The sequence below is a fragment of the Pinus tabuliformis genome, chromosome 4_1, assembly GCF_031772625.1.
Source record: "Pinus tabuliformis cultivar Carrire ecotype Pingquan chromosome 4_1, CPIR1, whole genome shotgun sequence".
NCBI classification, from domain to species: Eukaryota; Viridiplantae; Streptophyta; class Pinopsida; order Pinales; family Pinaceae; genus Pinus; species Pinus tabuliformis.
Genome location: NC_142303.1, coordinates 626,266,608 through 626,278,939, shown reverse-complemented (window position 1 = coordinate 626,278,939; position 12,332 = coordinate 626,266,608). Strand labels below are relative to the sequence as shown.

At 36.6% G+C, this 12,332-nt stretch overlaps 1 protein-coding gene across 1 annotated transcript in view; it reads left to right on the top strand.

Moving 5' to 3' along the window:
* LOC149177582 (uncharacterized protein At3g06530-like) overlaps positions 1-12,332 on the top strand; it is a 280,290-nt gene that overhangs the window by 181,056 nt on the left and 86,902 nt on the right. Inside the window, 4 exon segments of the mRNA XM_089420165.1 lie at positions 10,210-10,285; positions 10,706-10,879; positions 11,165-11,251; positions 11,381-11,485. Of these exon segments, the coding sequence (XP_089276291.1) occupies positions 10,210-10,285; positions 10,706-10,879; positions 11,165-11,251; positions 11,381-11,485 (442 nt within the window).

Genomic DNA, 12,332 nt, shown 5'->3' with positions numbered 1-12,332 from the left:
ATGGAAATGAGACGATGAAGGACAAGTTGGGTACCAATGAGTCCGGGAGACACAGTTGAGTGGCCTAGCTACCTGGTTAAATTTAGCAAGATTTTAAGGATTAGATTAAATTTATATTTGAGACCAATGACTTATGGAGTAAAAAATCTTGCTTATTGAATTAGACCAAGTAACTGGATGGACAACTGTTGCATGTATGCTTCACTAACTTATATGAAATGCAAATGCTAAGACCTAGGTGGGATGCAAAGATGTTGGCTATATTTTAATTAAATGCCTAATCTAAGCATGACCTTCCCTTAACTGTTTTGAAGTTAGGCTCCAAGGTAGGTTGTGGGAAGGAGGCTAATAGGAAGCAAGCAAGGGCTTGATTAACTATACCTTCTGTTAGGCTCGTATCACCCGATGTCTCTAGCGTTGCAGAGATTGTGGCTCTGAGCCTGTGACAAATGCAAGGTTAGTGTGTTAACCACTGAAGAGTTGCTAAGCCTCTCAAGCTGGATGAGGAGGGTTGCCTTAGAAGTCTATCAACCAAGCTTATGATTGGAGGTAAGTTATTAATGCAACTAGACTTGGGATGCAATGCAAGGTGGATGGAGTGAGTCTTTAGTTAAGATTGTTTATGCTTTGTAAGTACTTAATGTTGATTACCTTATAGCGAGATTACTTAAAATGAATTGAAATACAATCTTAAACTAGACAAGGTGCCCACGATACAAATATACCGACAAGATACAAAATTTCAAAAACTACGGGATGTGCTGAAATCCCGTAATAACTTAATCAAGATATTAATTTCAAAATTATCAATGTCTTTTCACTCAAAATATGCTTGATTAGAAGAACATTTAATAGTTAATACCAGTGATCAAGATGTCAATGATAATTACTAGAGACAATTAGAGACCTTTCAAGATATTAAGATGACGTTTCCTCAACAAGGCTATCACTTCAGCCTCCTTTATGAATTTGGATTTCAAGTTAAGAGCATCTCAAAATATGCCAAATGTGCCAAGGATTGACAATAACCGTAAACTAATGATGCCAAAAGAGGACAAGAGCTATTATCTAATGATTCCTTATGAGATTGGAGTGCTTTAGGAGAATGAATCAATTGGTGCAAAATGCTTGTTAAAGGTTAAGGAAAACACCGTATCAGATCCAAGTCTAACAATGTTAATGCTAACAATAGTTCATTAAGCAAGTCCTTCCCATGGAGAGTAATTACTGTCAATATAACATGAGCAAGTGTAAATGACATTAAATGAGTTAAAATAATATCTTATGACAACAGCTAGATTTCTTGAGAGGAGTAAGCTAACAGTGGGATACCTCTATGCTAAATGCCTAGAAAATATTCAATTTCCTTGAAGACAACTTGAAATGCAGATGAAGAGACAATTGTGCCACTGTTATGTAAATGACATAAATGAGCAACTAGGACAGCATTAAGTTCCTTTGTGACAAAAGTCAATTACTTATGTTTTAGAGCAATTTGGATGCAAGAAGGAGAGAGCCAAAGGTAAGTGAAACAGTGAACTACTAAACTTGCTTTGTGAAGACCAAATTCATGAACAATATATGCCTTCTAAAGACACAAATGCTACTGTTATGGATCAAATTTCAGTATGCGACCCAGATAGAGATGACAGTCATGAGAAAAATGTAAAATTTAGCCAGATAATGAATGACCACTTGCCTAGGTGACTTATCAATGTGATAGATTTATTATATGCCACTTAAATATGTTTTTGCTAGTGATATGCAAATGTGAGACACCAATTAACTTTACAACAGCAGTAAGAAAACCTTAAGACAGCAGTATGTGAAGTCATTATTAGGGCACTTTAGATGTAAGAATGAGGTGCTAAATGCAAGCAAAAGAACCTACTACCAAAGCCACTTTGCCAAGATCAATTTGAGAATAGGCTAAGCTCTGCTGTGATGTTAATACCCACTGTTTATGACTTTAGACCCTAGTATGCAATGCTAACAGTCATCAGAACTTGTAGATTTAATCCAAACAAGTAATGCCTAAACTGTCCAATTTTGCTCATCAATGTATTTATAATTTGACAATGTGTGAATAATTCTTTTATGTCAATTAGATCACTGTTTAGAAATTAATAGGACAGCTGTAGCAAATTGGCGATATAGGAAAGGTTAGGAGATCAAACCTTGAGGCTCAAAACCCTGAAATCCACTTGCCCAATTTTGTCAACAATTTCTCTTGACTGTAAACACGAGATTTTAATTTTAATGCCTCTGCAAAACACACCATAGATCAGCTCCTGAAATAAATGCTTACTAACAGTGACTGATATGAGGGTAAAGAGAGGATATAGCACAGAGAAGAGGCCTAGAGAGCCTATGCTGAGGGAGAGAGGCCAAGGAGACCTCACAACAAGGAAGAAAGAGGCCTAAGAGGCCTGCTGAGGACAAGGAAAAGCCTGAATAGGCTTGCCTCAGTGAAAGAGAAAACTGCATAGGCCAATAGCTAATCCAATCATTGAGTAATGAAATAATAACTTATAGGATATTATTCAATAGAGCATTAAGAACATGATCCAAAAAGTTACCACAAGAAGCAGAAGAGGAATGCCATCTTGAATAAACCCCAAAGTCTTTTGCTTTATAGATAATTTTTTTTACAATTGGCAGAGCTTGACTCAGAGCATCTTTACAATTTTTGTTTTGTTTTCTAAGAAGCTCTTCTAATTTATAGATAAATCCTCCAAGTGGAAAATAACGACCAGTTGGCTTGATCCCCGTCAAAATAATTTCAACCATTGATAAATGTTTGATCATCTTTTAATCTCCACCGTCGATAATCTTTATTTTTGAGGAATTTTCGAATTTTTCATTTAACCCATTTTTTTTAGCTTAAAATAATTATTTTGAGCTAATTTCCTCAAAAAATTGACTTTGACTTAGCCACAAAGGCCCAAAGGTCCATTTTCTTGTGAAATTTCCAATATGCCCTTGGTGGGAGGCCTCCAAAAATTAATTTCTTTAAGACCCACGAATTTATCCACTTGGAGAATTTAATTTCTCTAGGACTTTTAATTTTGACTCTAATTAATTAAATTTCTGGCTTAGGAATTTAATTTATTTTTGCGAGAAAATTTAATTAATTGACACTTGAGGGGATTAATAATTTTTCCACCCTCTATTATTTTAGCCATAGTGTCTAAGTATGAGGGACCATGCATTAAAATATTTTTTACATAAAATAATTACCTTTCAACTCTCAAAGAGGAAACACTTGTTCATTATAGATCCTCAATTTATTATCCAATTCTGCGACTCAATATGATTTAGTAGACCAAGTGATTTGTAATAAAATAATTTACCCAATTAAATTAAATTATTCCTAAATCACTTTTACAAAAGACTCGACTAAAACACTAGAACTTGTCTAAGACCTTGACGATAAATTCCACCGTAGCTTTGGGGTGAAGCTGAAGAGAAAAAATTTCTCGATCATCCTTGTTTAGAAACAAAAATGAATTAGTGAGACGAAAAACCTCCTAGGATGAAATTTGTCGCTAAAATAATAGGCTTACCTAGGTTGTTACATACATATATGGTCTTACTAGCATCATTTACATTAGAATTTTGCAGACTGGGTTTACAACTTTGATAAACTAAAGACTGATGATGATAAATCCAAGATATTTGATTGCTCGAACATGATGGAATCCTTTGCAAAAATTTGAACTGCTATAGGGTAGTTGACAGAGACTGGTCAACATCTAGCTCTGCTTGGGGACACGTTGCTTCACTGAAGGAATGTGAAAACAGGCGGCATATAAATTTTGTGGTTCCACTCCCTTTCCTCTTGCAACCTTTCTGACGTACTTGCACAAGGTTGTTAAGATCTTTTTGGGATCTTATCCATCTTCAATGTGCTTTTCATTATCATCATCCTCTTTTATTTCTTCTTCCCCTTGATTGTTTGTGCTATTTACTTCTATTTCTTCCCCATTATCATTGGTATTTCAACGTCCTCCAATAGCATAATCATAGTAAAAAAATGGAACCAAAAAGATATACGACATTGATATGCCTATCATGCTTGTTGAATCTTGAGAAGAACTTGCTTCCTTCATAGAATGATGGAGAAGGAGAAATGGGAAAGAGTAGGCGAAGAAAACAATCAAGTATTCAATATTGCTTAATATACTCAACTCAACTCAACTCAACTCCCTATTTCTTGAAGAACACTTTGGCAACAAACCTGTGTTGGAAATATTAAGAGGGGCGTGAATCAATATTTCCCTTTCTTTTTCATGCAATTGGTTAGTTTATTACTTTAAAAAATTCAGAGCATTACATAGTCATGAAAACAACACATCAATGAACAATACACAAAATATGTCTTCCAACAAGCTTTGCATTATGTATGGTTTACATATAACAATTTACTAGCCGAGCTGGAAGGAAGTAGAAGATTCCCCAATGCCTAAAGATGTTTGTAGACAAGGTCTGCAGGAGTCTTTAGCCTCCTTTACAAACAACCAATTCACCCACTACTACTGTTGCCGACTACTACCACCACTGCTTCCACTGCTGCCTCTGTTGCGCTCGTTGTTTGCAACCACCGTTTCTGCCACTAACACTGTCACATCTCCTTCCATTTGCCTATAGCTTAGTTGTTCATTGCTGCCACAATTCATGCACCGCCTTATTGCCACCTCTGCACTTCACTATTCCATTGACTTGACTCTATTGCACTTCTACTTGTCACAACTTCAACAAGGTCACTCAAGGACACTGCCATGCTAAGGTTATTGCAATTGTCGTGCCTAGCTCATAAATAAAAAACCAACATACAAGATGATTCGAGTGTCTACATTCACAATGTTATTACTGCATCATAGAAGTTATGGCCGTAAAGACATCATGATCACTGTCATAGGTGTCACACTTTCTTCAAGAATCAAAACAATCTCATTGCCAGTGTTGTACAACCAACAAACATGACTCAAATCACTACTCAGGTTCTCTGTCAATTATGTCCAATATTCTTAGATCTGTAACAACATGGCATTTGTTTGCAACACATCAATCCTCGAAAATCACTATTGACTGACTTCAAGGTTACAGTATTTTTCAAACACTAGCATAAGATTCTGACAGCACAATGCATAGATACTACTGCATCATTCAATCACATTGACACTTAGAAGTCATTGCCATAGGGTTCCTGCTATAGTCAAGTAGATCACTGTTAAGATTATGATTACTATCACACTATCTTCGTCATATTTCGGTTATTTTCATGCTAGTTCATTGGTTACTGTCACAAGGTCATTTCTTGACAAATAGGGTGGTTGTCATATAGATTGTAGCCTTTCCCTCAGGTCACTGTATCAAGATTTATGTCATAATGTCACAACTAGGTTTACCATACTATCATATATGCCACTGTTTTGTACATCATAAATACAAAACTATACATATGTGTATCTCTATGAGCCCACTATCACATAACTAGAATACAATCTATCACATGCATCCATGACACAACCCTAGCCACGCAACTCGTGTAGATTCTAGCAGGCACCTCAACACATTAAAATCATTGATAAAAAGCCCAATAACTTCAACCATCATTCTTTGGTCATAAATGCACAAAACTTCAATTAGTGCTTTTCGCTACCTCATAAATCCTTTTCTGGTCTCCCTTTCGTAAAGAAGATCCATATAGTTAGAAATGAACTCGATCCATGGGTTTTAGTGAGTATTGAAGATTGCCATCGTGTAATGAACTGACAAAGCTTTCTCATGTTCTTGGTAATGACAATTTGCATTATGAAACCACTAAAACAACAAAGTATAATCTTTGGTTCTTCCTCGGCTTCAGTTTGCGTTCGATTTCACTGCTACAATGGTCAGATGCATTTTGATGTCACTTGTGGATGACTCGCAGGTGTCCTGGTTTGGGTATTCATATTGGAAATCAATCAATACAAGATCTCTGTCATGGTGAGAATAGATCCGCAGAGATTTTCCCTACAACACTTCAGAATCTTCCATAAACAAACTCTTATGCTTAGAGTTTGGCCTTCTAGGAATCTCAAAGGACTATCGCAGAGATCACAACTGTGCAAAATTACCTTTCCGCTTCTTCTAGAACGACGCCAGATTTGGCTTCTTCGCATGGTCATAGATTAGGATTCTCTAGAATTTGTGATGCCGAGGCTGCGGAGGTCTAGAGATACCACATGCTCGACCACATGCATTTGAGATTTTTAGAGAGCTTTCAGAGGTCAACAAAATGCATTCTGCCCAAATTGAACTTCACCTTCTGCAAAGTTAACTCACGTTAAAGAGACTAGATCCACATGGAAAAGATATTCAACTGAAACCCTTGCCCAAAAAAAAAATTAAAGACCCTCCTTATTTGATGATTGAGGCCGCAATAAAAATTTAGAAGAGACAATGCTCAATTGCTCCTTGAGACGACAGGCATATAGAGCGAATTTCTTCACATTGTTTGAAGATGAGAGAGCACCCTTTGAATACTTTTGGGAGAGTGTTTAGGAGATCAACCGACTTGATGTCAAGGAGGGAAAATTTTAATTTTGTAATTTAAAATTTCCCTCACATATTTTGGTCCATAACAAATTCAAAATCTATTTATTAATTTGAATCGAAAAACACTTTTATAAATGGAGAACCTCTTTTCAGTTGGGCGAAGATTCTTTCATAGGTCTTGGTCAATCATCTAATATATAAGGCGATGCCATGTCATCTAAAAAAGAAACCCTTCATTACTTGGCCAATGCACTACTGTTATATCATCTATGTTTTGAGGCATTATCCAATCAATAATGTGATGCCACCTTGGGATTTTGGACCTCTTCAACAGATATTGTGGTGCCACATCATCACCATGTTAAGGCTATGTCAGTCATTGAACCACTTAATGCAAACTAATAGTATGATGCCACCACAACAAACCATTGGTGTTTTGGACAACAAAATGGGGCTTGCAACTTTGACTAAGTGTATCTCTCCGATCGTGAGGCTACTCAAGACCCTCCACATATCAACGAAATCAACGCGACGAGGGTAATCCATTGGCAAGGGTCTCCAAAATAAACTTAGTGATTTGCATCATCAAAATCTCCAACAAGTGCAAGGTATATCCATTGTCGAGGAAGCCAAACCCTAATGCTAGGGTTTTATTCAACTACATCATATAGTGACATCATCAAGCTACATCATCATCATTACTTATATCATATCAATAACCTCCAACTATACTTGATATCAATGGTGATATCAACATCCTGCACCTGTTGGCCCCTGCTGCACTTGCACCCTCTTTGACATTAATGACAACATACTCAACAATCTCCTCCTTTGTCATTGATGTCAACATACCTAGCGAGACAAGTAATGTTGTATCCTGCTTCTCTCTCTCTCCCTTTATTCCTCCAAGGCTCTCTCCCCCTTTGACATCAATTGCAAAGGGTGGCTAACACGTCCTTGACGATATCTCCATGTGATATGGCTTCCCCTGACAATATGCTTACCCATTGCATCATCTGTTCTAGGCTCCCCTTGTCTCCATATTTCCAATCTTCCAATTGTGTTAGCATTCATTGTGAAACCAATTTTCTCTGCCAGACCTTGGTGGTCTTGTCTTCCTGTGTGGTGAATGACCTTCCTTCCTAGTTCTGCGGAGTCCATGTCAAGCTGCTTCTACAGTCTCGTGCAAAATGGCCAAAATTAATGCATAAATAATACTCTACATCTAGTCGTAATAAAGGAGCAAAGCTGTTGTAGCTTCTGCTGTCATAAGCATATGAGAGTCTATCTTGTCTTCCAGAAAATCTGCTCCTAGGGCTTTGATAAAAACCTCTATCGACACTCTTGCTACATCCCCTGCAATCCTCAGCTCTATGTCCATACTCAGAACATGCGTAACAATAACCACGGAATGTGCCTGAATACCTGGGAGTATAAGGTGAAGATCTGCTAAATGTACCTCGCCTTTGGGAACATCCAAGGTTTTGCTGTTCTTCACTTCTGAATGATTTTTGATGATTTGGTGTTTTGAATGCATCATCTTGATCTCTTGAGGTATTGTTCTTCCAACTTTCGGTGTTGATTGATTTGTGCAGGACTTTGTCTTTGGACTTCTCTCCATTTTTGGCATGAGGCTTTCTTCCATGAGTCTTCTCTTCATCATTAGGCTTCTTTTCTTCCTTGACATGTGGCTGCTTTTCATGAGGCTTCTCCTTTTTGACATGTGGCTTGTCTTCTTCATGAGGCTTCTTTTCTTCTTTGACATGTGGCTGTTCTTCATCATTAGAGCATCAGGATTCACCAACATATCTAAGACCTTTCTTGATAAGTGGTGATCTCTGGCAATTGAGAATGTCATCCAAGATCTGGGAACTTCTCAATTTTTGATTCAGCTTGTCCACTTCAGCTCTCAAGGTGACGATTTCCTGCTCACGGTTCATGCAGTCTTCTTCGTTTTGCTTCATCTGATTTCTTAAGACATCCTTAGCCCTTTTGGATTCTTCAAGGCCCCTCTTCAAGGTAGTGATTTGCTTACAAAGTTTTTCATCCCGCTTGTTCCATTTATTTGGCTTCTCCTTTTCCTTGAGTTGGCTTGTCAGGGTGCTTTTTCTCTTGTTTGCTTCTTCCAGCATGATTTTGAGATGATCCACTTCCTTCTTTGCTTCATCAAGTTCATTATCCTTTGCTGATGTCTGTAGATTTTTAATTTGAGCTTCAAGCTGGATGATATCAGCTATGGCACATCTCCAATTATCGTAATATTTCGTCTTTCCAGCCTTCAAGTCTTCATGTTCCCTATAATGACTATTATACATACTTGTGGTCATATCCCTGTCTCCTGTTACTGCTCGAAGCTTGTCTTTCAGGGAATTAACGTCTTCTTCAAGGTCAACAACCATCTTATCTTCAATTGCAGACTTCACCAATCAAATCTGGATGCTACGGATCTGCCTTCAAGTGGTTAGACTTTCAACGAAGAACCTGCTCTCATACCAATTGTTGGAAATACTGAGAGGGGTGTGAATCAACATTTCCCTTTCTTTTTCATGCAATTGGTTAGTTTATTACTTTAAAATGAAAACATTCAGAGCTTTACATAGTCATGAAACAACAACACATCAATGAACAGTACACAAAATATGTCATCCAACAAGCTTTGCATTATGTATGGTTTACATACAACAATTTACCAGCCGAGCTGGAAGGAAGTACATGACTCCCCAATGCCTGAAGATGTTTGCAGATAAGGTTTGCAGGAGTCTTCAGCCTCCTTTACATACAACCAATTCACCCATTGCTACTGCTATCCACTGCTACCACGACTGCTTCCACTGCTGCCTCTACTGCAACCATTGTCTGCAACCAAGCCTTGAACTTTTTGATGCTCCCATCAGGTGCATGTGTAATTTTGTAAAGCTATTTAGAATCAATCACGGATTTTTGAATTGGTTTTGGAAAAAGCTCCCGAATGTCATTCTTGGTAATGGATTATTTGCTCAATTGCAAAGCAAAATCCATTCATCATTATAATCATGAATTTTACAAAATCAATTTTGACTTGAGCCTTTTCTTGTTGTTCAGTAAGAGTATTTTATTTCTTGATAATCTCTAGAATATGACACATTATAAATGTTTATGATGTTTGACATGTTATTTTCTGTATGGTTCATTATTAACAAGTCACCAAGGAGGAAGCCTGAGAGTAAATAATGTTTCTGTATCTACCATCAATTCATACAAAGAAGATCATACTGGGTAAATTGTGTTGAGGCTATAATCAACTTTAATTGCATCTGAAGATAATGACTAGATGGTTCAATGCGTTAGAATTTGTTCTGAAATGAATTTGGACTGATTTTATGGGTTGAATTTGTGTTGAAAAGCTGAGGCAAAACTGTCAAGCCAAGATACAATATTGCTCTTCTTAGAACTGATTGCAGATTTAGATAAAGGCGCTTTGTCAAATTGAGTAAACATGTCAAATATATTTATTGTACAAATCATTTGCAATTCAAAGAAGCATTATTCATGTAATTGGTGTAATAATTTAAGTTCAATAGATCTATATACACTTGATCTAATATGTCTTCCTCTTATAAAGTTTTAATTATGCTATCTGGCAAACTGCTGTTTCTTATAATATTGGTAAAACTAAAATGTTAACAGGTTTGATGAAAGAAAAAAGGAAGCAATTCTCTTATTCATTTTGACCAATGCACTTGAGTTTCCAACCTATGCCAAGGTAATTGCATTGTGGTTTTTTGGTCTCGTTGCCTCTTGTCATGATTAACAATAGTTATCTTCTGACTGTATATCTTATTTAGATGATCTAATACTTGTTGGTGAATTTTACTATGCATATGGATATAACCAAAAGTATAAGAATTAAAGTTTCCCTAATTAAACATTTTTGTTTAGGATGTAAATTCGCATCAATTTGGGTTTTCTACAGATACATGGGAATTGCCCACAGGTTATATACCAGAATCATGCTTAGGTCATATTATTCAGACCAAAGTAATAATATGAAATTGGATCACTTTGAAATGTTTAGTCTAATCTTAGGTAAACGTGTATAGGGTTAGGATTAGATGCATTTGGCTGTAATTATGCCTACTCTTGCTTGGTGTCAAGAAGCTAATTTTTGATTCGGTCCTGGTAGTGTACCCTGCTATCTGTGATCCAAGAAGCAGGCCATGTTGCTAAGCAAGTAGCAAAGACGAAGTCCTTGCTATCGGATCTTTTGTTGCGGCGAAAATGTTTCCATCTCAAATATGATTTATCACAGGAAAAAATGTCACATGATGAGGTTCAGCTGCTGTGTGTACTATTAAAGGTATGTCATGTTGGGAAAGTATTTGTGCTTTTATTGATGTTCTTGTGTAGTATCTTTAAGTACTGCTTAGTTTGTATGTCTGATCTGAATTCAGATAGGTATACATTCTCAATCTGACTTTAAATAGGTATACAGTCTCATTCATTGTTTTGAGAATGCATCCTTTTGACGTGGTTACAGTGCCTGCTTGAATGGATGATTTGTGTTGATGGGTATACTATTTGTTAGTTTGTAACTTATTAGGCATGCTTTCTTGGTATTGATTGTATCTAAAATTGTGTATAGACCTATATGCTGCACATCGACTCTTCACCAAATTCAGCAAAGGAATCAAACATGGGTGGTCTAGAGCCAATATTTGAAGCTCTTTTTGTAAGTAAACATTAATATTACTCGAGTGATGGCTCACTATAGGAAGGATTTTATGGATATCCTGTCTGTTTATTTGAAATAAGCTGTTTGTATAAACATTCTTTGATTTGCATTTCTGCTTTTGCTTAGGTTGAAGGTATTTCTCCAGAAGACCCTGCAGGCATAAAACCGTGCATATTAGTTTTGGAAAACATAAGTTCATCATTTTATGACTCGCAGGCTGTTACATTGCAGGTATTATTGCCATTATACACCAACCAGTGTTTTCTTCACTAGCTTGTTCAGAAATTTATTTCTGCTGTCTCTATTGGCCATATATAAGCTTTTACTTTTTATTCCAGAGATATAACTTTGTTTAACCCTATCTATCAATTTTATTTATTTATTGTCTAGACTCTAGACAGATGTGTTTGGCACATATGGTTTTTCTTTTTCATTCGAAATGTAAATCATTTTGCTATTCATGTAAATGTAATGCTTGTTGGACGAGTAGTATGATTTAATTTGCATAATAACCACTGTAATGTATATATTTGTTATTGTTTGATGGATAGTGGTTGATACTCACACCTTGGCAAGCAGAATAACTTACATGGTCAAGAGTGCATATAGGTTTCATGTTGCTCTTAATCATTTTACAATCCAGAATCTTTATTGAAAGGTCTGCATCTTTTTTGATGCATGGTAATGCATGGAGGCAACAATTATATATCGCTGCTGCAATAGCAAAAGTCAGGTTTGAATTTCATTGGACACTCGCGTTGCTGGCTGATCAGTCTACTGGTTTTGTCTTGAGACTATTCTGGGGCACTGTTAGCACTGTTCTTAGGCACCATCTCTTGGAGCACTGAGGTTCATATATTTTGAGTGTGAGTTAGATCGATATACAGTATGAGTGAGTTTCCTCAGCTGTTTCAAGGACATGACTTTGTTAAAGAGAACTCTATTCCTTAAAGAGAACTCTATTCATCAGCTGTTTCAAGGACATGACTTTGTTAAAGAGAACTCTATTCCTTAAAGAGAACTCTATTCCTCAGCTGTTTCAAGGACATGACTTTGTTAAAGAGAACTCTATATCTGG